This window comes from Microcaecilia unicolor, chromosome 4 (assembly GCF_901765095.1).
Source record: "Microcaecilia unicolor chromosome 4, aMicUni1.1, whole genome shotgun sequence".
Taxonomy (NCBI): Eukaryota; Metazoa; Chordata; class Amphibia; order Gymnophiona; family Siphonopidae; genus Microcaecilia; species Microcaecilia unicolor.
Window position 1 is genome coordinate 236,472,168 of NC_044034.1, and position 26,704 is coordinate 236,498,871.

At 41.9% G+C, this 26,704-nt stretch overlaps 1 protein-coding gene across 1 annotated transcript in view; it reads left to right on the top strand.

Moving 5' to 3' along the window:
- The window catches only part of LOC115469681 (protein O-mannosyl-transferase TMTC4-like), a 90,333-nt gene that overhangs the window by 57,655 nt on the left and 5,974 nt on the right, over positions 1-26,704 (top strand). Inside the window, exons 9-10 of the mRNA XM_030202469.1 lie at positions 2,281-2,393; positions 20,109-20,178. Coding sequence (XP_030058329.1) covers positions 2,281-2,393; positions 20,109-20,178 — 183 coding nt within the window. The remainder of the gene's footprint in view (positions 1-2,280; positions 2,394-20,108; positions 20,179-26,704) is intronic.

Here is a 26,704-nt window from a genome sequence, read left to right on the forward strand (position 1 = left end):
CAGGTCCATTTTTCAGCATGCCTGCAAAAGAGGCCTTTTTTTTTTGTTGTTGTTGAAAGTGGATGAAAATGGCCATGCGGCAAAATAAAAATTGGTGCACGTCCATTTTGTACCTGAGACCTTACCGCCACCCATTGACTTAGCGGTAAAGTCTCATTCGTTAACCAGGCGGTAATCATCAGTGTGTGTACACTGCCGATTACTGCCTGGTTAGCGCCATGAGATAGAAAATAAAAAATATCGGATGCACGTAAAAATTTGAATTACCGCCTGGGGCACATGTTTTACACATGTAGGTGCCTACGCGGCTTAGTAAAAGAGCCCCTTAATGGTTGCTAGGCGCCCAAAATAAAAAGAATGTTCAGGAAAAATCCTGGCCATACCAATGAGGAGGGAACCTCCTGAGAAGGGGGAGGAGGGAACCTCCTGAGAAGGGGGAGGAATAGGTTCCCCAGCCCATGGAAGTGGAAAACACTAGTGCTCCAGATGAGGTCAGGGAAGAGCCCATGGAATTGGAGAGCTCAGTTCCTATATCCCTATGGAAGGTGAGGAGATGGAAATAGAAGCTGACATTTAAAAAGCCTCTGGAAAAGTTGGGGATTAATTCAGCAGCTACCCTGTGAATAAAGGGTTTTCTTTTTTTGTTTTGCTGGCAGATGTGGGGGGGCGGGGGTATAATAGAATTCAGGCCTCTCTATTATGAGTGATTATGCTTGGGATCTGTTTGAGCCCTAGGCTTGTTAGGAAGGGCCAAACACAAAACAGAACAGAGATATTTTGGGGTTTTAGGTAGTTTTGGTTAGCACCAGTGTTTTGTTGAAATAACTGTTTGAGGGACAGGAAAATTTTTTGGTGGGGGGGAACTCTCCCTCTTGCATAAAGATTAAACCAGATTCTGTTGTCTGGATAAAACTTTGTTTGAGCAGAAGGAGGACAATTGTTTGCCAGGCAGTAATAAGAACTGCCAGAAAGAAGCTCGTTTGCATAAAGCTCCTCTGGTCCTTGGTTGAATTTATTTTTCTTTTCCTTTGAGGACAATATGAAATGAAACTGAAACTTACATATTGCAAAAAGCATACAGGTAGTCACCAAGCTAGGGGTTTATTCCTTTTCAAATTGCAATGCTTGGACTATATGCTTTTATGTCACCCTGAATTAAAATGGAGTTTCAAAGACTGACCCTGAAAAGTGCCAATTGCTTTATACTGTGTATTCTGTTTATTGTGTTGAGTTTTTCTTACCTCTGTGAGCTACTGCTAGGAGGTGCTACATCACAATATTTATTATTTTTGAGTGTATAAGGATAAGTGCAGTTATATATCTTCTGTAGAAGTTCGTAACTCACCTAGAGTTTATTGAACTATGTGTTTAATACATTCTTAATAAATATTAATTATAATGCTGCATATTTGGAGGGTACAAGACTTGCGTACAGTGATAAAGTGTAAAAATGAGATGTATCATCTTCTCAAGCTGAAAAGACTGGACGTAGTAGGAATTACCGTAAGCTTGGCATCTTTATCAACAAATTTGGTCCCTGGATTGGAAAAAACCTACCCCATAGAGCACAAAGTTTTATCTTAAATCTGTAAATTTAAGCACAGGGAAAAGGTAGTGGGGATGGAGAGGGGGGAAATTGGGACATTCTGTATATATTTTGCTTATTCATGTTACCGTGGTGAAGAAGCAATGCCAGTGGTGGCATGTTTGCATAGAAGAACCTGTATAGAAGGGGAGAGAAGGGTCCGGATTCTGAGGTTAGATGTATTGCTTATTATTTAAACTTACATACTCAGTGTACTTGGACGTAGTTGATAGCTCTCTTTATTGTACTGGTTGAATATTATATCTTTGTCTTGTTTTGTGTGGGTTCCATAAATGTTTAATAAATATTAATTATAATGTGAGACATTTTTAATGCAAGGATGTACAATAAAATATTTACTGTGTGTACTAGTGACATAGTTAAATACAGAATTGTATGCACTGGTGAAGAAGTCCTTTGTTGAAATTTTCTGGCAGGCAAGATATAATTGCCTCATGGAATGTACTCCTTAAAGAGATGGATGAACAGTTGCCACCCTAGGACCCATTCCTAACACTTCAGTGTCACTGAGGGGCTCAGCATCAAAGGAGACTATCTTGTAAGTCCTCATCTAGACAAATGGATAGCCATTCCCAGCAGGTAGCCTCTAGAAACAGGAAGGTAAAATCTGGGCAAAATAATTAATTGTAAAAACAATTATTAATTATGATTTTTTGCTGTCTCTCTGTATTCAGGTAACTTGTCACATGCAGAGGCAGTTGGCAGAGAGGCCCTGGAATTACTTCCCAATGACCATTCTCTTATGTTTTCCCTGGCAAATGTACTAGGAAAATCCCAAAAATACAAGGTATGTATTTTTCAACTGAAAATATCTGTCAAATGTTATAAAGCTTATTTGGAGCCCTGTTTACTAAGCCACACTATAGGTGCGCTAGCATCTGCTAATTTTTAGCATTCGCTTAAAACGCTAGTGTACCTTAGTAAATAGGGCCCCTTAGCATGTAAATTATTTTATCTGTTCCCAAGATATTTTGATTTGATTTGATTTTTTTTTCCCTTCAATAATCCTGAGTGCCTCAAGCTGTGGAATGTTGGTGTATAATGACTCTATATCCATTGTGACTAGGATAGTATCTGTGAAGGATCACTCACAGATACTATCCTAGTCATGTATAGGAACTGCCAGCAAGCATAAGCGTTGCCGTACTGAGACAGACCAAAGGTCCATCAAGCCTAGTATCCTGTTTCCAAACGTGGCCAATCCAAGTTACAAGACAAAGATCCATCGAGCCTAGTATCCTGTTTCCAAAAGTGGCCAATCCAGGTTACAAGTACCTGGCAAGATCCCAAAACAGTAAAATAGATTTTATGCTGCCTATCCTAGAAATAAGCAGTGGATTTTTTCTAAGTCTATCTTAATAAAGGCTTATGGACGTTTCTTTTAGTTATTCAAACCTTTTTGAAACCCTGCTAAGCTAACTGCTTTTACCATGTTCTGTGGCAACGATTTCCAGAGTTTAATTACACATTGAGTGAAGAAATATTTTCTCCGATGTTTAAATTTACTGCTATGGGTCTTTGAGTACCGGGCCTGAAGAGCTTCTTACAGAGATCTATGCTGCAGGGGAAAAGAGTACTGCTACTGAATTGGAGAGATTGCACCCGTCCAACTCTGGCTCAGTGGAGGGTGCAAATGATAGATATGTTGAAATTAGAGAGACGTGGAGTACATGACTTTGAAACAGCAGCTGGCAGAAATCTGACAAAATATGGAGCCGCTTTTGGGACACATTGCAACCAGCAGCCAGAAGTAGACTTCTCAACTGTTGAACTTCCTGGGACACCTTGCCAGACTCTGATGTGCTAAGCAATGCCTCTACATGTCAGGAAACGGGAGAGGGGAGGGAGGGAAAGGAGAGGAGATGGGAGGGGTTAGGGGGGAAGGGAGTAGGGATGGGTTGTTTAGGGGAGACATAAGACAAATTAACTGACGGTAATAGATATTAGATAGCTGCTTGCTGTAAAGTAATGTGGTGATGTTGAAATTCATGAATGTATCTTTTTCTTGTGAATAAAAAAGATTTAAACATAAATTTACGGATAGCTTCATTGCGTGCCCCCTAGTCCTAGTATTTTTGGAAAGAGTAAACAAATGATTCACATCTACCCATTCCATTCCACTCATTATTTTATAGACTTCTATCAGCAGTCTCTTCTCCAAGCTGAAGAGCCCTAGCCGCTTTAACTTTTCATAATAGGAAAGTCGTCCCATCCCCTTTATCATTTTCATCACCCTTCTCTGTACCTTTTCTAATTCCACTATATCTTTTTTTGACGTGCGGTGACCAGAATAGCACACAGTATTTGAGATGCTTTCACACCATGGAGCAATACAAAGGCATTATAACATTCTCATTTTTGCTTTCCATTCCCTTCCTAATAATACCTTACATTCTATTTGCTTTCTTAGCCGCAGCCGCACACTGTGCATAGGGATGACACCTAGATCCTTTCCCAGGCTGGTGACTCCTAATGTGGAACCTTGCATCACGTACATATAGTTTAGGTTCCTCTTTGCTGGGGGTATGGACAGGAGCTTAGTGCACTAGAAAGTCCCACATTAGCATGAACTTAGTCCATTTCCTAGTACCGTTTAGTAGACATACCCCAGAAAGAGACAATGTTTTGAGACTTTATTTCAGACATAAGAAGCAATCATTTCTTGGTTTACAATTATGGGTATTTCTGGATATGGCTAGAGCTACGCAAAGGAGAAGGAGATAGTTTTTGTTGCTTAGGGTCCTTCATAAAAGGCCTGCTTCTTTTTGAAATATCCTTGCAAATGTATAATATGGTATAATAATAACGCAAAGTATATTTTCTTTAAAATGTCACAGTTATTATTGTTTCTTAATGACAGAGATGTTCTCCCTGATTCTGAAGATAATCTTCCTGACACCTAGTCTGCTTGGACCATTTTGGAATCCTGTTTTGAAGAAGAATTGGATTTAGTTGCCCTAGCTGGTTTTTGTCTTTTCCTTTTGATAAGTTTTTCTTCTGAATATCTCTCTTCTTAATGTCTCTGCCCTTATAGAGGACTTTAAAATTAGGGCATATGTTAAATTTCTTGCCTTTTCTATTTTTATTGCTTTTCTTGTCATTTATGCTCTATTATTTCTTACCAAGTGTTATACTTGTTTTTGAAATTGTGAAATTGCATAAAAATAAAATAAAGGAATCACGTGATGCTGTGAGTGGCAGTAGACGTGCAGTTTACAGGCTGCTCGGGATCTCATCTCTAATAGTCTTATTACTGCTTCCCAAAGCTCAAATTTGCTGGTTTTCGCCACAGGAACCTCCCAGCAGCATAAGGACAAATATCTTACCAGATCTACAATGGCGACTTCTTCTAAACCACTTTAGAGAAAGGAGGAATGGAGCTGAGCCCTAGAGGCTAATATGGCGGCTTCCTGTCCACAGTCACAGCCTCACTCCGACTTTCTGGTACTAGACCTGATGGAATCAGTGGTGCACGCGCTGGATTCAAGGTTCATCCATCTCTCTGACCGATTAACAGGTTTAACAGCGCTAACATCGGAGCTTACCCGCTGTACAGGAGAGTTGGAGGCGCGCGTGTCATAGGTAAAGGATACTCAGCAGGCCCAGGTGGAGGGACTAGCTAAATTGGAGTGGCTAACTCAGGAATACCAGCAAAAACTTGACGATTTGGAGAACCAGTCACGTCGAGACTACCTTCAGTTTGTGGGCTTCCCGGAGTCAATTGCAGAAGCTAAATTAAAACAAACCCTGGAAACCTGGCTTTTGGCAACGTTTCCCGAGGCTGGAGAGGGTGGAGCGATCCACCTAGATCGGTCTCACCACGTGGGCCAGCGCCCAATGAGGGATCTTCGCCCTCGTGCGATAATAGCTAAATTCCACCACTACACACAAAAATTGATGGTGCTCCGGCTATATAAAGGATGCGGAGGTGAAACAAAGTTCAATGGTAATTTGATTAAAATATTTCAGGACTACTCTGCTGCATTGACTATCCGGCAGCGAGCTTTCTCCGCCACATGGGCTACACTGGTGGAGAAACAGCAGTGATTCATCTTGCAGTATCCAGCTATACTAAAAGTGCTCAGAAATGGCAAGTGAATCTCTTAATCCTCATCAGAAACTGTTATGGTGTGACTTAACTGCCTTAACACCACTTGACCAGACAACTACACTAGCTTTGTAGCAGTTTGTTATATATCATATGCTATCTGGGCTGTGGGTGTTCTTACCAGAAGATCCTGATTTACTTGGGTCAAGAGATAACATCCCACGACCCCACATCCTATTAATGCTGTTTGATATTGGGAAACGTAAATATGTTTGGTTTTGTTTTGCATTTGTTCTACTGTTTGGAGATGGGTACTCATAAGCATTATAGTGGCTCGCTGTCTTACCTGTCGATAATGGGTATGGTGCAGTTGAAGGGCTATGAGGAGGGGAGAGGGAGGAGAGTGGGTGATTGGGGATGTTCACCAACTCAACTGTGCTCAAACTTCTGCGGGATGGAAGTTTTATTTGTACACTACCTACACAACTGGAAATAGTGGAACCACTTGGCTCCCCTTACTTGGACCTTACACTACTACTACTACTTATCATTTCTATAGCGCTACTACACTGGGGACTTTCCTCTGTTTCTGATGTTTCTCTTATCTCCTTCCCCATGGCTGGAGCTGGGCAGCCTGGGGCTTATTGATATTTGACGAACTCGTAGATCTTATTTTAGAGCTGTACTTGCTGGCTAATTTATTAACACCTCGCCTAATATCTTGGAATGTTTTGTGGATTACATCCCCTGTCAAGCACTCCAAGATTTTGTCTATACTCAAACAACACAAGGCATCTATTGCTTGCTTACAAGCAACCAAGCTTTCTGATGATGAACACCAGAAGCTGCACCAGCAGTGGGTGGGGGAATGTTATTTCTCTTCCTCTGCTGGCCATCGAGGGGGAGTGGCCATTCTCCTTAAGCGAGGTCGTCAGTGTCAATCACGCCTAGAGGCAAAAGACACAGAGGGGCAATATGTGTTAATACACTTGAATTATTCAGGTCAAGAATATTATCTTTGCACAGTCTACGGGCCCAACGCATACAATGCGGCATTTTTTCACACTTTAATTCGGTTAGGCCTGCAACACGACAATGCCCCCTGGATACTCCATGGTGACTTCAACCAAGTGTTTGATCCAGCCCTGGACTGTTCTTCAGCTCGGGCATGTAATGCACTGGGGAAAGGTAAAATGCTCAATCTTGTAGACCCATGGTGATTACTTAACCCTACATAGTGAGATTATTCACATCTGTCACATGTCCACCAAACCTAATCCTGAATAGATTACTTATTGATCTCCACCTCCATGTTCTCTAGAGTTGCTAATGAGGGTTTGGGCCCCATGGAAGTGTCTGATCACATCTTGATTTGGATAGATTTGGAACTGGGACCTCCAGTAGATGTCTCAAGATTTCCCTCCTATTTAGTCTCAAGCTCAGATTTTCGGGAGTTCCTAGCAAAACAGTGGGCATCTTATTTAGAAACAAACAGCATATACCAGGAGACCCCCCCCCCCCCCTTTTTTTTTATTCTGGGAAGCCTCAAAGGCGGTCCTATGTGGAGACATAATTAGATACATGTGTGCACATTCCAAAAGACTTTCTTAGGGAATACTTTTTCTAGAACAGCGTTACAGGGTAGCTAAGCAGGCCTATGTGAACTGTCCCTCAGCGGCCCACTATGAGACTATGATGGCCACTTTGGCAGCTCTGAACTCCTTGATCCACGAGCGCACAAAAAAAATCATTATTTTCCTATCGTTTTCAATACTACCAATATGGTAATCAGACAGGCAAGCTGCTGGCCTGGGTAGTGAAGGCATGGTCCCCTACAAAATTCATTCCCGCCTTAATAGCAACACATGGCTCTGTAAATATCGCCCTGCAGAAATTGCCCAACTGTTTTTTGATCATTTTTCCAGATGTATGTGGCAGTCTCGGCACAAGTAGGCCCATCAGTGATTGATTACCTTGAGGATTCTGGTATACCCACTCTTCCTCCAGAGGCACACACTCAACTGAACGCACCATTGTGAGCCGGGAGGTACAGCAGATAATCAAATCTCTCTCATCAGGCACAACTCCTGGGTCTGATGGGTTCTCTTCAGAATATTATAAGATGTTGGTACACCAGCTGATGTACCCCTCTTACTGCTTATTACAACACAGTTATTTCTGGAGGCGTCCTTTCCCTTCAAGGTAATGAAGCCCTCATAACTTTAATCCTCAAACCCAGTAAGAATCCGGATCGCCCGGTAGCCTTCCGTCCATCTCTCTAATTAATGCGGATATAAAAATTCTGACACTTATCTTGATGGATAGACTGGCTCCACATACACCATACTTGGTGGGTGACCACCAGGTGGTGTTTGTTAAGGGTCACCATTCTGTATTAAATGTTCGAAAAGCACTTCTTGCGGTCATGCAGAGCCAGTTTTCTCAAGACCCTCTGTTGCTGGTTAGCCTAGATGCGGTGAAAGCATTTGACCGCATACACTGGGATTATCTCTTTCAGGTGCTGCAATAGGTGGGGATAGATCAATGGTGTGCTGGAGCAGGCTCTCACAGGCTCGTAAGAGCCGGTTGTTAAGTTTTTAAGAATTTTGGGAGCCGGTTGTTAAAGTAGGGCCCTCCATGGCTACTTTAACAACTGGCTCCCAAAATGTGGACTTGGGCCCCCTGCTAAATTCTCTATTACTTTGCTGGTGGGGATGCTGAGCCCTGCCAGCCAAGTAAATAGACTGCTGCTGCTCCCCACTCCTTGTTTCCTTGTTTCCAACTCTGAGCAGCTAGGTCCGGAGAAAGAGCCTGTTGTTAAAAATTTACCAGCACACCCCTGGGATAGATGGCTGATTTTTCCAGGTGATTTCAGTATTATAGAACACACCCCTAACTGCCCTTATAGTTAATGGTCTGCATTCTCCTTCTTTCCCAGTGGGCAAAGGCACCAGGTAGGGATGTCCACTGGCCCCATTGCTATTTTTATTGGATTTGGAGCCCCTACTTTGCACCATTGCCAAAGATCCAGACATATCAGGTATCTCATTGCCGCACCTCTCCATCAAAATATTAGCTTTTGCTGACAATATCCTTCTCGCTCTTACTAACCCTCAGTATTCCCTGTCACACCTATTGGATAATGTTCAGGAATTTGGTTTCTACTCAGGCTTCAAGCTTAACTTACAAAAGTTGGTGGTGTTGCCGGTGCAGTCGTCGATCTGGGACTGTTGGTCAGGAGAGTTCCCACTACTTTGGGCAATTTCCCAGATTAAATACCTTGGCATTTACATCCCTGCAGATTTGAAGTGGTTATATACAGTGGGGGAAATAAGTATTTGATCCCTTGCTGATTTTGTAAGTTTGCCCACTGACAAAGACATGAGCAGCCCATAATTGAAGGGTAGGTTATTGGTAACAGTGAGAGATAGCACATCACAAATTAAATCCGGAAAATCACATTGTGGAAAGTATATGAATTTATTTGCATTCTGCAGAGGGAAATAAGTATTTGATCCCCCACCAACCAGTAAGAGATCTGGCCCCTACAGACCAGGTAGATGCTCCAAATCAACTCGTTACCTGCATGACAGACAGCTGTCGGCAATGGTCACCTGTATGAAAGACACCTGTCCACAGACTCAGTGAATCAGTCAGACTCTAACCTCTACAAAATGGCCAAGAGCAAGGAGCTGTCTAAGGATGTCAGGGACAAGATCATACACCTGCACAAGGCTGGAATGGGCTACAAAACCATCAGTAAGACGCTGGGCGAGAAGGAGACAACTGTTGGTGCCATAGTAAGAAAATGGAAGAAGTACAAAATGACTGTCAATCGACAAAGATCTGGGGCTCCACGCAAAATCTCACCTCGTGGGGTATCCTTGATCATGAGGAAGGTTAGAAATCAGCCTACAACTACAAGGGGGGAACTTGTCAATGATCTCAAGGCAGCTGGGACCACTGTCACCACGAAAACCATTGGTAACACATTACGACATAACGGATTGCAATCCTGCAGTGCCCGCAAGGTCCCCCTGCTCCGGAAGGCACATGTGACGGCCCGTCTGAAGTTTGCCAGTGAACACCTGGATGATGCCGAGAGTGATTGGGAGAAGGTGCTGTGGTCAGATGAGACAAAAATTGAGCTCTTTGGCATGAACTCAACTCGCCGTGTTTGGAGGAAGAGAAATGCTGCCTATGACCCAAAGAACACCGTCCCCACTGTCAAGCATGGAGGTGGAAATGTTATGTTTTGGGGGTGTTTCTCTGCTAAGGGCACAGGACTACTTCACCGCATCAATGGGAGAATGGATGGGGCCATGTACCGTACAATTCTGAGTGACAACCTCCTTCCCTCCACCAGGGCCTTAAAAATGGGTCGTGGCTGGGTCTTCCAGCACGACAATGACCCAAAACATACAGCCAAGGCAACAAAGGAGTGGCTCAGGAAGAAGCACATTAGGGTCATGGAGAGGCCTAGCCAGTCACCAGACCTTAATCCCATTGAAAACTTATGGAGGGAGCTGAAGCTGCGAGTTGCCAAGCGACAGCCCAGAACTCTTAATAATTTAGAGATGATCTGCAAAGAGGAGTGGACCAAAATTCCTCCTGACATGTGTGCAAACCTCATCATCAACTACAGAAGACGTCTGACCGCTGTGCTTGCCAACAAGGGTTTTGCCACCAAGTATTAGGTCTTGTTTGCCAGAGGGATTAAATACTTATTTCCCTCTGCAGAATGCAAATAAATTCATATACTTTCCACAATGTGATTTTCCGGATTTAATTTGTGATGTGCTATCTCTCACTGTTACCAATAACCTACCCTTCAATTATGGGCTGCTCATGTCTTTGTCAGTGGGCAAACTTACAAAATCAGCAAGGGATCAAATACTTATTTCCCCCACTGTACTATTAACATTACACCACTATGGAGCATTAAGAAAGCAACACTATCAATGTGGCAGAATCTCCCTATCTCACTATGGGGCAGGGTTGCCCTTTACAACATGATTATGGTCCTCTAGTGGTCTTATGTCATTCAAGTTCTTTCCCTTTTCTTGACATACAGGGATGAAATTGCAATACATCACCTGCTAGTGCACTTTCTGTGAAGGGGACGTCATTCCCATCTCTCATTTCCTCAAACATACTTGCCCTGTCCAAAGGGGGGCTTGGGGGTACATAATATTAAACTGATGTCGGTGACTGGTTGCATCCTGACTGGTTTAAAGGTACCACATTTTTCTCTTGCACTAACACAGAGTTCAGTCAGCTGGGCTCCCATCATTTCAGTTTTTGGCTTCAGGCATCTTTGGGAACTGTTCGCCCCACCGTCCATTTCGTCCCTCTTTTTCTACCCTTACGTAGGGCATGGCGATGGATATGTAAATTTCATAAATTGAATCCGCATATATCCCCTTTATTACCATTTTCGGAAAAAACAGCCTTCCCAGTGGGAAGCTCTTCGCCATCTTTTTGCCGTTGGAAACGCAATAGACTTTTTCATGTATTGACAGAGGATGGCACTCTCAAATCTTTTGCAGATCTGCGGGTTGGCCATAATCTTCCAGCCATAGGCTCCTTTTCCTATTTCCAATTATCGCACTATATAGCCACCCTCCTCCGAGCATCTTTATCCTCAGAAGTGTAGAAACTGTTGGTGGAAATATTTGGGCTAGATGCCCAATTGTTAGTTCTCATTAAGTACTATCATGGGCATTTGAGGGAATACCAACCCACTGTCGCATATATCCTACTTGCTCAGAAATGGTCTGCTGAGATGGGTTGTCATTTGCAAGACTCTCAACTGCAAACATGTTTGCTAAGCTCATACAAAAGGGGAGTGCTGACCACTGGGAATTACAGTTTAAATTGATTATCAGGCTTATTTTCGAAAGAGAAGGGCGCCCATCTTTCGACACAAATCGGGAGATGGGCATCCTTCTCCCAGGGTCGCCCAAATCAAAAGCCGATTTTGGGCATCCTCAACTGCTTTCCGTTGCGGGGATGACCAAAGTTCACAGGGGCGTGTCAGAAATATAGCAAAGGCGGAACTGGGACGTGCTTAACACATGGGCGTCCTCGGCCGATAATGGAAAAAAAAGAAGGGTGTCCCTGACTAATACTTGGCCGACTTTACTTGATCCTTTTTTTTTTTTTACGACCAAGCCACAAAAATGTGCCCTAAATGACCAGATGACCACCGGAGGGAATCGGGGATGACCTCCCCCTACTCCCCCAGTGGTCACTAACCCCCTCCCACCCTAAAAAAAATTATATTTTTTCCAGCCTGCCAGCCTCAAATATCATACCCAGCTCCATCACAGCAATATGCAGGTCCCTGGAGCAGTTTTAGTGGGTACTGCAGTGCACTTCAGGCAGGCGGACCCAGGCCCATCCCCTCCCTACCTAAACTTGTGGTGGTACATGTGAGCCCTCCCAAACCCACCACAAACCCACTATACCCACATCTAGGTGCCCCCCTTCAACCCCAAGGGCTATGATAGTTGTGTACAGTTGTGGGAAGTGGGTTTTGGGGGGTCAGCACACAAGGTAAGGGAGCTATGCACCTGGGAGCTTTTTCTGAAGTCCACTGCAGTGCCCCCTAGGATGCCCAGTTGGTGTCCTGGCATGTGAGGGGGACCAGTGCACTAAGAATGCTGGCTCCTCCCACGACCAAAGGGCTTGGATTTGGTCGTTTCTGAGATAGGCGTCCTTGGTTTCCATTATCGCTGAAAATCGGGAACAACCATCTCTAAGGATGACCATCTCTAAGTTCGACCTAAATGTTGAGATTTGGGTGTCCCCGACTATATTATCAAAATGAAAGATGGCCACCCATCTTGTTTCGATAATACGGGTTTCCCCACCCCTTCGTGGGGACGTCCTGCGAGGACGCCCTCAGGAAAACCTGGGCGCTCCATTCGATTATGCCCCTCTATGTGTCTTTATATCTCCCCACATAGAGCTTTCCAAGCTATTCTACCTCCGGGAGATGGTTGCCCTAAATGTCTTGGGTCTGTAGCACATCTGGGACATATGTTCTGGACTTATCCTCTGATTCTAGCTTTCTGGACTCAACTGTGTGCTCATGTGTCTTGAATATGGCACGTTACCTGTAAGCCTACCCCTGTTTTACTGTTTAAGTCATTTCAATTGCGAAGCCAAGCCAAGATGTGCATGAGAGATTCTTTTAAAAAGAGCATCTGTTATGGGGAAAACAGACTATTCTTGACACTTGGCTTAAGCCAAATCCCCCTACTGTCCAACATTGGCGGTCCACTATGATTACATTAAGCACGCTGGAACAGAAAGATGTTCATGATCTATCACTGGTACAGGGATACCGCCTTCTCCGGTGTTGGTCCCCATTCTGGGACCTCACATGCTTACAGCAGAATACTGAATGGTTAACCTGTTAATATCTCCTGAGTAGGCTGTGAATTGATGGGTTAGTGAACAGGTGGGTGTGTGGGGGGGTTTAATCTGTCTACTTTAATGTCCTTGTGACTGGCAGTGGAGTATCTTGATACTACTGTGTAAGTCTTGCTGCATTGAGTTTTGGCATTGGCCTTTGTTGCTTTCAATAAAAATATACTTATTAAAAAAAAACATTAAAAAATAAAGTAAAATACACCATCCTGTATCTATGTGCAAATATAGTAACATTGTAAGTGACGGCAGATAAAGACCTGTGCGGTCCATCCAGTCTGTTCAACAAGATAAACTCAATTTACTTGATATGCGATAACTTTATATATATATACCTGAGTTTGATTTGCCCTTGCCTTTCTCAGGGAACAGACCGTATAAGTCTGCCCAGCACTTTTCTTGTACTAAACGTTCTGAAGCTAACGTCGAAGCCCCTTAAAATTTACACTCAAGCCCATCCCTATCTATTCAGTCACGATCAGGGTGTAGACCGTAGAAGTCTGCCCAGCACCAGTTTCGCTACCCAATTACCAGCGTCGCCACCCAATCTCTGCTAAGATTCCATGGATCCATTCCTTCTAAACAGGATTCATTTGTGTTTATCCCATGCATGTTTGAATTCCATTACCGTTTTCATCTCCACCACCTCCTGCAGGAGGGCATTCCACGTATCCATCACCCTCTCCATGAAAAAATACTTCCTGACATTACTCCTGAGTCTGCCCCCCTTCAACCTCAATTCATGTCCTCTAGTTCTACCACCTTCCTGTTTCCAGAAAAGGTTTGTTTGCGGATTAATACCTTTCAAATATTTGAATGTCTGTATCATGTCACCCCTGTTTCTCCTTTCCTCCAAAGTATGCATGTTCAGGTTGGCAAGTCTCTCCTCATACGGTTTACAATGTAAATCCCATACCATTTTTGTCGTTTTTCTTTGCACCGCTTCCAGTCTTTTTACATCCTTAGCTAGATATGGCTCCAAAACTGAACACAATACTCCAAACATATTCAAACATATCCCACCTGATATTCAGCAGGCAGCGGGCAACACTTTTAATGTCCACCACCAGCGTTAAACTCAGATAATTCAGTGCCAGGTCATATCCAGCTACTGGCACTGGATATCTGGTTTTATTTTTGGCTGCTAAAACTTAACCAGTTAAGGCAATATTCAGCACCTGACCACTTAAGTTAAATCGGTCATAGATAGGACTGCTATTTGTGCAGCCTGATTTAACTAGTTGTCTTATGTAGTCAGGCACTGAATATTGGCACCTAACCTCATAAGTCCCCCAAGTTAGCTGTGAATATTCAGCAGAAATAACTGGTCGAGTCCCACTGAATATTTGTGGTTAGTTTCAAACAAGCTATTTAACCATCAGTGACTGTTTCTGGCCTGTTAAATAGCTTTGAATATCAGCCAGATATATCTTTTACCCATTGTGATGACCTACTAGTACCGGTCTCAAATAAACACAAAAAAATGCCAGAAAAAAGAGGGCAAATCTGTGCACAAACAGCCAATCCACATCATTTATAACCCATTGTGGGCGCCGAATGGTGCCAGCTTCAAGAAAATATATACAGTATATACAATTAAGGTACAGTGGTGAATGGAGTCTAACCCATTATAAAGACCTAGTGCTGATCTTACAATTACCTATATCATCAACGACAAAAAAATAAACAATCCAAGCTCCACTGGGGGGGGGGGGGGGGGGGGAGGTTTACATATATTAAAATCAATTGAAAATGATAAAATATATGAAGACCAAGAGCAATATCATGAGCCAAGCAAAAGAAATATCCTGCAGCTTTCTGAACAACTCCTTAACTCAAGGTAGGTAAACGAATGAAAATTGCAGTCAAGCTGTGTAAGACTATTTCTTTTTTCTTTAAAAACAGTCTAATTGAAAAAAAAAAGTCCCTTTTAAGAAAAAGAAAAATTACCTATAACAGGTACACTGTGAAAATAGCAGATCATTAGTCTTACAAACTCATCCTCAACATTTCTCAGTCGCCCACTCCCAATTTGGAACTCGACAACGTACTTTTAAGTATAAACTGGCAAATTAACCAGGAACTTATATAATAATGAATAATAGCAAACAGAAATTGAGGCAGGCTGTGGAACTGCTTCTACTGCTCAGGATCTCCCAGACACCTGGAAAAGAACCTACACATTATTATTATTATTATTATTATAGCAGCATTTATATCCCACATTTTCCAAGCATGTTTGGTTCAATGTGGCTTACAGAAGAAGATGCACTTATATATTACGTCTTCTCCCACAATCCCTCTGTTCTTAAGTCCAAGCATTCATTTCAATAATTTTTATCTCTTAGTGTCCTCAGTTGTGCACATTACCAAGATTACTAAATGGCAATGGTTCCTGCACACCTCTCTTCATTGGTACACTTTACCCACCCTTTTTACTTATTTAGCACTATTCTTCACTTTTATATTTTTTTTAAAATTTTAATTATCAATACTCATCTTTGAAAAATACATTAAGCTCAGGGGTTGATGTTACTGCCGACATGCATGTTTTGCCCTTAACAGGGCTGCTTCAAGGACTGCCCCCCTTTGCCGTTTAGCGCCAGCTCTGCTCTAAAATTAAAGGATCTTTGCAAGGGGAAGATCCTTTAATTTTAGAGCAGAGCTGGCGCTAAACGGCAAAGGGGGGCAGTCCTTGAAGCAGCCCTGTTAAGGGCAAAACATGCATGTCGGCAGTAACATCAACCCCTGAGCTTAATGTATTTTTCAAAGATGAGTATTGATAATTAAATTTTTTAAAAAATATAAAAGTGAAGAATAGTGCTAAATAAGTAAAAAGGGTGGGTAAAGTGTACCAATGAAGAGAGGTGTGCAGGAACCATTGCCATTTAGTAATCTTGGTAATGTGCACAACTGAGGACACTAAGAGATCAAAATTATTGAAATGAATGCTTGGACTTAAGAACAGAGGGATTGTGGGAGCAGACGTAATATATAAGTGCAAGTTGTTTGAAGCCCCACAGTGACTATACGGAGAAGGAAGCCATTGTGATTGTTTTTTACAGAAGAAGATATCAGTGGTAGAAAGTTACATTGTGGCTTACAAAAGATATCAGAGGTGGAGAGCTGCATGTGGAAATACAATGGTGATTCTTACATTTAAGATGAACAAAAGATATCATTGGTAGGGAGTTAAAAGAAAGTATCTGGTGTCTTACATAGCTATTTTGCACAGAAGTTATCAGAGGTAGAGAGTTATATTGTGGACGCGCCTGGGTAAATTGTTACAATTAATATGAACAATAGGCATGTAGTTACAGTTGAGCTGAACTGTAGGTAATTGTGAGTGCTTCAGTAGACAGAGAAGGGAGGGGGTAGGGGGAAGGTAGAAAGTTTTTATTTAGTCGTAGTCCGTCATAATCCGTCAATTCTGTATGGTCAGTTGTAGAGCGAGGTTGGCTCGATTTTGTTGTCTGTGGGTAGGAACTTCTTGAGTAGGAAGGTCGTGAGGTGTTTCCTAATCATGGTGTGGGGTGTTAGGGACCTTAGCAATTTTGGCAGGGCATTCCATATCTTGGAGCTTTGGTAGGGGAAGTTCGCAGCGTGAATGGATTTGTAAATGAGTTTGTGGCAACTGGGGTAGTGAAGGGTCAGGTAATTCCTCACCTCAGTGTGTTCTTGAGGGGTAGGATGATCATTTCTGATAGGTAGGCAGGCACTTCAGTGATTGTGAGCCAGACCATGGTACAGAGTTTGAAGGTAATGCAAACTTTGATTGGGAGCCAGTGTAGTGCTTGTAGTAGAGAGGTGTCTCTTTTGTATCTTGGTTTCCTGAAAAGGAGTCTGGCTGCTGTATTTTGGACTGTTTGGAGTCTCGTTATGATTTGCTCTTTGCAACCCAAGTAGAGAGCATTGCAGTAGTCTAGGTGTATAAGAACATTGGATTGAACAATGAGTTGAAATACTTTAATGAGGAAGTTGTTTCTAATTCTCCTGGGTTTCCACATCATGTGCAATGTGTTCTTTATAACCTCTGTGACCTTGGGTTCAAGCGTCAGTGTTTGATAGATGATTATTCCCAGTAGTATTAGGTTCTCTGAGAGGAGATAAGTGGTCCCTTCGATGGTTATGTTGGGTGGGAGGTTTTGTTTGTTTGGTGCTGTTATTACCAGGAATTGAGTCTTTTCTCTGTTGAGTTTAAGCTTGAAGGCAGTGGTTCAGTTTTCTATTGTGTTTAGGCTTCTTTTGATTCTCTCTGAGATGTCTGTGATGTCGTTTGATGTCATTTCCGAATGGGATGTATATGGTCATGTCATCTACATATATGTAAGAGTTGAGTCCTTGATTTTTGAGAGTTTTGGCTGGAGTGGTCATCATGATGTTGAAGAGAATTGGCAAAATTAAGGATCCTTGTGGGACTCCTGATTGAGCTTTCCATGTAAAGGAAAGTTTGTTTTTCATTTTGACTTGGTATGATCTCTTAGGAATTGCTCGAACCATTGGAGAACTGCTCATTTTATGCCGATTTTATTGAGTATTCTTATTAAGGTGCTGTGGTCAGCCATGTTGAATTGTAGTAGTAGTAGTAGTATGTTCCTGCCTTGACTGATTTCTCTTCTGAAGTTGGCGATGAGTGCAGTTACTGTTATTTCTGTTCTGTGGCGAGATCTAAATCCTGATTGAGAGTCATAGAGTATTGAGAAGTTATGAAGGTATTCTGTGAGTTGATTATTGACAATGCTTTCTAGTAATTTGGCAATAAGAGGTATGAAAGCCACTGGTCTGTAGTTTTTTATGTTATTTTTGCTTCATTTGGGATTTTTGGGGATAGGCGTTGGGATGATGTCACCTTTTTCCTCAGGGAGGACACCTGCAGTTAGTAGCTCAGCTAGGTAGGTTGTAGTACTTTCTAGGAATTGGACGGGAGGTTTCTTTAGTAGGTAACTGGGGCAAATATCCAGAGATCTGTGGGATTTGGTTGTTTTGTGAAGTAGTTGCCGAATTAGTGTCGTATTTGGAGGTGTGAATGATGACCATGATCTGTCTGTGTCAAATGGCTCTTCACTTCTGGTGTGTTCATCTAAGTACAGCTCCAAGTCAGGGTCATTTATCTGGAAGGTGGTTCTCATTGATGTTAGCAGTGAGTTTATTATGCTGTATAATTTTTTTGTGTTTTTGTAATCTGAGCCAATTATTTGCCTGTAGTGGTTGAATTTGATTGTTCTCAGTTTCGCTTTGCATGGACTGAGTTTTGATTTCCAGTTTGTTTTGTTTTCGTCTGTTTTGTGTTTCTACCATAGCCTTTTGAGTTTTTTGCATTCTCTTTTGTGTTCTTTTAGTTTGTCATTATACCATGGGTTCATATTGGTTCTGAATGTTTTCTTCATTTTCAAAGGTTCAATGTTGTCGAGGACTGTCGGGCATCTGGCCTCCCAGGATGTTAGGAACTGCGAGGAATTGCTGGATAGCAACCAGGAAGTGGAATAAATGTTGTTCTAGAAGGTTTCATTGTTGATTCTGCCTTAGGATACGTAGGTTGTATGGGTGATTGTGGTTTGGGTTGAGGCTTCTTTCCAGTTGAGGGTCACGAGGAGTTGGAGGTGGTCCATCCATGGTTTTTCTTCCCATTTTATGTCCTTGTGTGTTATGTGGTGGATTTCTGTGAATTTGTAGCCAATTAAGTCGAGTGTGTGGCCTTTCTTGTGGGTAATTTGAGGGGGAGGGGGTTTTGGACGTTCCATTGTTGAAGGAAGTTATAACATTCTTTGGCACTTGTGTCTTTCGAATTTTCTAGGTGTATGTTTAGATCACCAAGTAGCAGTATGTTTGAGTGTGATAACCATGTGTTGGAGATGAAGTCAGTGAATTCTTGATAGGAATCTGAGCATTTTCCTGATGGTCTGTAGAAGAGGATGCAGCAGAGTTGATCTTGGAGTGTGTTGTCTCGTATTGTGCAGGATAGTTTTTTGAGCCGGGGGGAGCTGAATTTGGATGTGAATTCCGTTTTGAGGGAGAATTTAAAGATAATTGCTATTCCGACTCCTTTTTTTCTTGTGTTTTGTGGTGTGTATGATTTTGTATCCTGGGAGGCAGATATCATTTAGAATGGGGTCGTTTTCATGACAGATCCAGGTTTCCATAATGAATAGTGCTCCTAGGCTTTCCTCCTCTATCCAGTCACAGATGATTTCTGTTTTGTTCACTACTGACCTGGCATTTATGTATGAAATAGATATTGGTAAATATGTGAGGGGAGACTTCTTGCATTTAATTTTGATGAGGTTGTGCTTGGCAGTTTTGTTTGGTTTTATATTTCTGTTGTTTTTGCCTTCTTGTTTCTGTAGATTCGGGCTCTATATGTTGTTGTGTGGTAGTGTGAGGATAGGATGTGCATGGAGAATGATTGGGATATTGTGCATGTTGTCTGTGTTGAGGTTGGGTGTGCTGTGGATGGGGGGAAGTAGGAGTAGTGCGATTAAGATTGCTTTGAGGTGTATGTATTTCTTGATTATGGTGTTGGTAATTTTCTCTGAAGTTTATTTTATGACATTCCTTTCTCACCACTTGGGTCATGGTTGCTGTCTTTGGGCTTGATCTGGGTTGGGTGAAGGGGAGAGTGGCGGGGGTAGCAAGAGGATGATCGGATTGGTTGGGGGTAGCAGGAGGATAAGAACGGAGCAAGAGGGTGTATCATAGGGTGGCACTGTGCAGTGATGTGGCAGTGGAGCAATGGAGAGGAGTCTATTGGCTCCTCGGCAGGTTGTCTGGTCAGATTTTGTGATCTATGTATGGGACTAGTGGGCTATCTTAAGCAATTTTGTGTTATGCAGCTGTATGCAGCTTCTAAATTGTATTTATATGATCCTATGCAGTCATTGTTTTCAATTCTGGATACTAGATGAAGCTTGCTTCCACTTGAGAGAGAGAGTTTTTTTAAATCTATGATAAATCTTTACTTGCATGAACACAGTACTCTGGAATCTTCTAACCTATTAATTTTGTTACCCTTTTTTTCAGGAATCTGAAGCCCTGTTTCTCAGAGCTATTAAAGTCAATCCAAATTCAGCTAGTTACCATGGTAATCTGGGTAAGAACACTTTAGGCAGTAATGGTACATTTTTCTCTAGTGTAACGTAATTTGACAGTGTGGTTTTATTGTTTTAATAATGCTAAAACATTTTCAAGCAATTTTATGAGTTACTGTGATACCAGTGAAAATAGAATACACAGAAGAGTATATTGCAACTCACTATAAAATGTTTAAAATTTGTGGGTTAGATGTTTAGGCTTCAAGCGACAGTACTCCATTTTCATTCACCACTTAGTGTACCCCCTACGTTTCCACCATCTGCTTGTAAAACAGGAGTTATATAAACAAGAGCTGAAGTTGAGTTTCCATATTATATCATTTTATGAAATGTTATAGTTTAATGAATATCAGTGCTGAAATAATAGAAAATTCTTAACCAACTCAGCTGACTCCGTTAATTTCCTTTGAAAGATAATCAGCTATATAGTGTAATATAAAGTTACAGCAGGGAAGATTTTAGAAACCTTAAAATGTATACAGTAGTGATTTGGGGTATCCTTGTTCAGTACAAAGATAAAAACATCAGACCTACCATTTTCTTGTAAATTGATTTTATTTTATTATGAATTTTTGTTTTATCATTTATATTTCTTAACTTTCTGAGTTAAATATTACTAGATCAGTATGAAAACATCACAGTCAGCATTTTCTTTTTAACATTAGCCATGGCATTTAAATATTTTACATATATTAAGCACCTTTGTCTGCAGAAATGGTGATGATTATATGTATACAGTGCTATACAGATAGCTGACAATATTCAGCAACTACATACAGCTCTACAAATACATTTAGGATAGCCTTTTCACTGGTCTAAATTTATCCATATAGCTATAGGGGATAGTAGCTGAATATCACCAGCAATTTGTAGACTTAAGTGGAATGCTCATACTCTACCCCAGCACTATCCAGATAGTACTAGGACTGTCTGTAAGAATTACCAGCAACTCTATTCTTATAGTGCCAGGGGTTTTCAACCCAGTCCTCGGGGCACACCCTGAAAACCCTGACTGGCTGGATGTGCCCCGAGGACTAGATTGAAAACCTCTGGTATAGCGGTTATTGCTATAAGGATAAGTGTTTTTGAACAGCGGGCCTTACATGAATACATAATAAATGTAAACATAACAAGCAGGAAGCATTTACTTCAGAGTTTTGATCTATCAGGGCTTTTTAGAGTCATCTGTGGATCGTCTTCCCTCAAAGGCCACCCTCTTGGTTACATTTCTTGTTGAAAGAAGGCCAAACGATAACCAGTGTGGTTTAATGGTGAGGTGGAAGAGGCAGTGTGAAAGCCAAAAGAGCATTTTTCAGAAAATGGAACGCAGGGATGAGCACAAGCACTGGCAACTTAGATATTAAAAAAAAAAAAAAGTAGTAAGGTAAGCCAAGCGAGACTTCAAAAAGCAGCTTCCTATTTAAACAGGAACTAATGCTAAAAAATCTTCATGTATATCTGAAGCAGAAGACCCATGAGGCAATTGGTTGGACTTCTGAATGACGAAGGGGTAATAGGAGTGCTCAGTGAGTATAAGGTAACAAAAGATGAGGAAAACAATTTCTTTGCCTTGGTCTTTACTCAGAAGGATGTTGGGATCATACCTCCACTGGAAATCTTCTATGATGATAGTGATTCGAAGTGACTAAAACACATCACTGTAAGTTTAGAAGATGTAATATATCAAATTGACAAACTCAAGGGCAACAAATTACTAGGACTGGACAACATCCACGCCAGAATCTTGAAAGAGCTCAAACATGAAATTGCTAATTTATCTGTAATCTAGCATTTAAAATGGCCATGATAGCTGAGGATTGGAGGATGGCCATTATAAATGCCAATTTAAAAAAAAAAAAAAAAAAAGGGCTCCTGGGGTGATCCTGGAAAGTAGACCGGTGAACCTGTTGTCTGTGCAGTGCAAAATAGTTGAACCTGTATTTAAAAAAAATTACTGATCATATAGGTAAACATAGTTTAACACTAGAATTACTAGAGGAGTCATTTTTTTATTTTTTTTTATTTTTAAATTTTTACAATAATTTCAAGATACATCTTGACACAGAAAAGATGATTTCCAAAAGTTAAAAACTTAACATCACAATTTACATCCTACATTGTTATCTATATGTCAATAAGGAAATCAAGATTAATATTTCAATTTTACAATATAGAGCATAAAGAAATTCTACATTTAGCCATCTATAGCCCACTACAGTGGGGGCCTGTCTCAACATTTAATTATAATGAACATTATAATTGAAAAGAAAATTTAACTTGAAATAGGGACAAGAAAGGAAGTTCCAGGAGTTTCTAATTACTTCACGGAGTAGATGTTATTATTGGTCTTGACTGGACTGAGGGCAACAAGGCTATTTTAGAGTCCAAAAAAGAATTAAGTTGTGTTGGATCAAAGAAAACATATTTAACAGTATTCAATTTTAGCACACATTTACATGGAAAATTTAACCAATAAAGTGCGCCTAGTTGAGAAGCCTTGGAGCGTAACTTAAGAAATTCTTTACGCCTTCTTTGGGTTGCCTTAGAAACATCCGGAAACATTCTTATCTTATAGTTCATAAAAAGATGATCTTGACGAGGGAAAAACTGTAAGGATCCAATCTCTGTCCGGTTGTAGAACAAAGGAAACAATTAAAGTCATTGGTACTAAGCCTATATCATCATCTTCCAGCGTTTGCGTTAAGTTCAAATCCAAAACATCAAAGGATGTTTCAGGTCTTTGACCCTCCACGTGTACTTGTTCTCTTTTCTTATAAGGTAGTAAATAATAAATTTTGGATATTGGGGGGTATGCTTTTTCTGGTATTTCCAAAACTTCAGTCATATATTTTTTAAAAGTTATTGCAGGTGCGATCATAGGTTGCTTTGGAAAATTTATCAGTCTTAGCGTATTAGCTCGCTGAGCATTTTCCAAATTTTCTATCTTAATCTGGAAATATGAATTTTCTTTTATCAGGTTAGCTTGAATTTGTTGAATAGTTTGTGTTTCCTTTGAGATGTTTTCCGTTAAAGTTTCCAAAGTTTGGATTTTTGTTTCCAATATTGGTATTTTATTTAAAGAGATCTGAGATTGTTCATACATAGAAGAAATTCTATGGGATAAAGAATGTTCCAGGTTCTTCAGAGCTTCCCATATAACTTCTAAAGTGATATTATCTGGCTTTTCTCCTAATGCAGACTTACTTGGTAAATCCATTTGAGAATTTCCCTCTTATGCCTACTTTCCTCGTCCGTTGATCCTCGGTCAAGGCGTCTCCTTCAGTCAGCTCCTGCACAAACTGTGCAGTTTCCATCGGCAGATTTACTTCCGGGTTGGGTCCCGTTCCGGGAGACCCTATCGCCGCTTGGGAGCTTGGGGCTTCCCGGTCCCTTCTCGGCGTGTCTGCCGGCATGGGAGGAGCCATTCTCCGTTCAGGGCTTAACGTGGTGTCTAACTCTTGGCGGGGAAGCGGTTCTCCTCTCTCCGCACTCCCCGTCTGCAGAGCTCCCGCTCCCGACATCACTCCCGGAACCAGGAAACGATTCAGAGCACCAGGTACCGGCGAGGCAGAAACCGCGGGTTCTCTGCCTTCCCCTCCTTTTAGGCATAATAAAGTAAAGAGGAAACTCGTTTTCTAGAATTTGTAAGGTACGTGGTCTGGAGCGTCCCTCAGAACTTCCTCTCCGTTGCCATCTTGCCCCCTGTACTAGAGGAGTCATTTTAACCCCTAACAAAATTAGATTGTTTACCTTTAACTAATTTATGAACAAATTATTTCATGATTGGTGTTTTACATGAGATGTACGTTTCAAGGGGTTAGCTACTGTACTTTCCAAGATATGAGGTCACACCTGAAAAATTGAAGAGGTCAGATTTGACCCCCTTTGACGTTTCAGCCATCTTACTGTGGCTTTCTTCAGGGTGAAGTAAGGGGAGTCTGTGTAGGGAACTGTTTTGGGGTTTGTTTGTTTGTTTGTTTGTTTTTGTAATACTTCTCAATCTGGATTATTTTAAGTGGCAAAAGTCATTGATCTCTGTCTATTAAATTTACCATCTCCAGAGGGAACATGGAAGGTCACACCTCTCCTCAAAAAACCTTCACTAGACCCTACCTGTCCCTCCAACTACTGCCCCATTTCCCTCCTGCCCTTCCTCTCCAAGATTGCCTTGATTTTCTCTCCTCTCATGCCATCCTCGATCCGGTTTTCGCCCTCTACACTCGACAGAAACGGCACTATCTAAAGTCTGTAATGACCTGTTCCTTGCCAAATCCAAAGGTCATTACTCCATCCTCATCCTCCTCGACCTATCCGCCGCTTTTGACACTGTCAATCACAACTTACTTCTCGCCACACTATCCTCATTTGGGTTGCAGGGCTCTGTCCTCTCCTGGTTCTCCTCCTATCTCTCCCACCCTACCTTCAGAGTACATTCTCATGGATCTTCCTCCACCCCCATCCCGCTCTCTGTTGGAGTTCCTCAGGGATCTGTCCTTGGACCCCTTCTTTTTTTCAATCTACACCTCTTCCCTGGGCTCACTGATCTCATCTCATGGTTTCCAATATCATCTTTATGCTGACGACACCCAGATCTATCTCTCTACATCAGACATCACTGCGGAAACCCAGGCCAAAGTTTCAGCCTGCTTATCTGACATTGCTGCCTGGATGTCCAACCGCCACCTAAAACTAAACATGGCCAGGACCAAGCTTATTATCTTTCCACCCAAACCCACTTCTCCTCTCCCTCCACTCTCTATCTCAGTTGATAACACCCTCATCTTCCCCGTCTCATCTGCCCGCAACCTCGGAGTCATCTTCGACTCCTCCCTCTCCTGCTCTGCACATATCTAGCAGATATCCAAGACCTGTTGCTTCTTTCTCTATAACATCAGCAAAATTCGCCCTTTCCTTTCGAACACACCACCCGAACTATCATCCACTCTCTCATTACCTCTTGCCTTGACTACTGCAAACTACTCACTGGCCTCCCACTTAGCCATCTATCCCCCCTTCAATCTGTTCAGAACTCTGCTGCACGTCTTATCTTCCGTCTGGACCGATATGCCCATATCACCCCTCTCCTCAAGTCACTTCACTGGCTTCCGATCAGGTACCGCATACAATTCAAGCTTCTCCTACTTACTTACAAATGCACTTGATCTGCAGCCCCTCACTACCTCTCTACTCTCATCTCCCCCTACGTTCCTACCCGTAACCTCCGCTCACATGTCAAATCCCTCCTCTCAGTACCCTTCTCCACCACCGCCAACTCCAGGCTCCGCCCTTTCTGCCTCGCCTCACCCTATGCTTGGAATAAACTCCCTGAGCACATACGCCAAGCCCCCTCCTTGCCCATCTTCAAATCCTTACTCAAAGCCCACCTCTTCAATGTTGCCTTCGGCACATAACCATTTACCTCTATTCAGGAATTCTAGACTGCCCCAACTTGACATTTCGCCGTTTAGGTTGTAAGCTCCTTTGAGCAGGGACTGTCCTTCTTTGTTTAATTGTACAGCGCTGCGTAACCCTAGTAGCGCTTTAGAAATGTTAAGTAGTAGTAAAACTATCCTCTGCCATTTAAAAAAATGTGGTGAAACTGAGGCAAGGAGACAGTTCCAAGACAACAATTGGATAAGAACTCAATGCCTTTATTGTGATTTTATATGCCTGTGGCACCTACAAACCAAATGGTCTTTCTGTGGGCCCCAGATTTTTCATTGACAGTATGCCACAGCTTCAGATGTTATGGCCAGTCCAATTAGAGCAGCAAGCAGATCCCTGAAGTAGCCTAGTGGTCAGTGCAGTGCACTGTGGAGAATGGGTCCCAAGCCCATATTCCACTCTGTTATACTTATGGTGGAAAGTGTCAGCCCCCCAAAACCCACCAAAAACCTACTGTGCCCACATATAGATGACACCTACAGCAATAAGGGCTATTGTAGTGGTGTATAGTTGAGTACAGTAGGGTTTTGGAGGGCTCACTATACAATATAAGAGAGGAACTGTGAGATGTGTACCTGGGAGCCTTTATATGAAATCTACTGCGGTGCCCCACTGCTCTGCTGGGTTGTCTGTGTGGCCAGTCTACTAAGAGTGCTGGCTCCTCCTATATTCCAGTGGTTTGATTTTGTGCATTTTTCACTTGGATGGGATTTTTTTTTCTTTCACAAATTAGACCAAAAGATAAGCTCACAGAGCACAAAAACCTCTACCAAGTGGCCATTTTGGGGGGAAAAAATAGACGTTTTGCTGTTTTGAAAATCGCTATATTCACACTATTCGGTTTCTGGACATTTTGAGCAAAATGTCAAAGTTGGACTTTAGACATCATATCACAAATGCCCTTCTATGTCACCCTCCATTAAAAATAAAATCCTTTTTTCTACCTTTATCGGACATTTAATTTTTTTCTAATTGTGTAGGTCGCAGACTCTGTGGTTCCTTTTTTTTTTTTTTTTTTTTAATTTGTACGGTCTTTATTAAGCATTGAAAAATCCCTATTCAAGAGATGATACTACATGA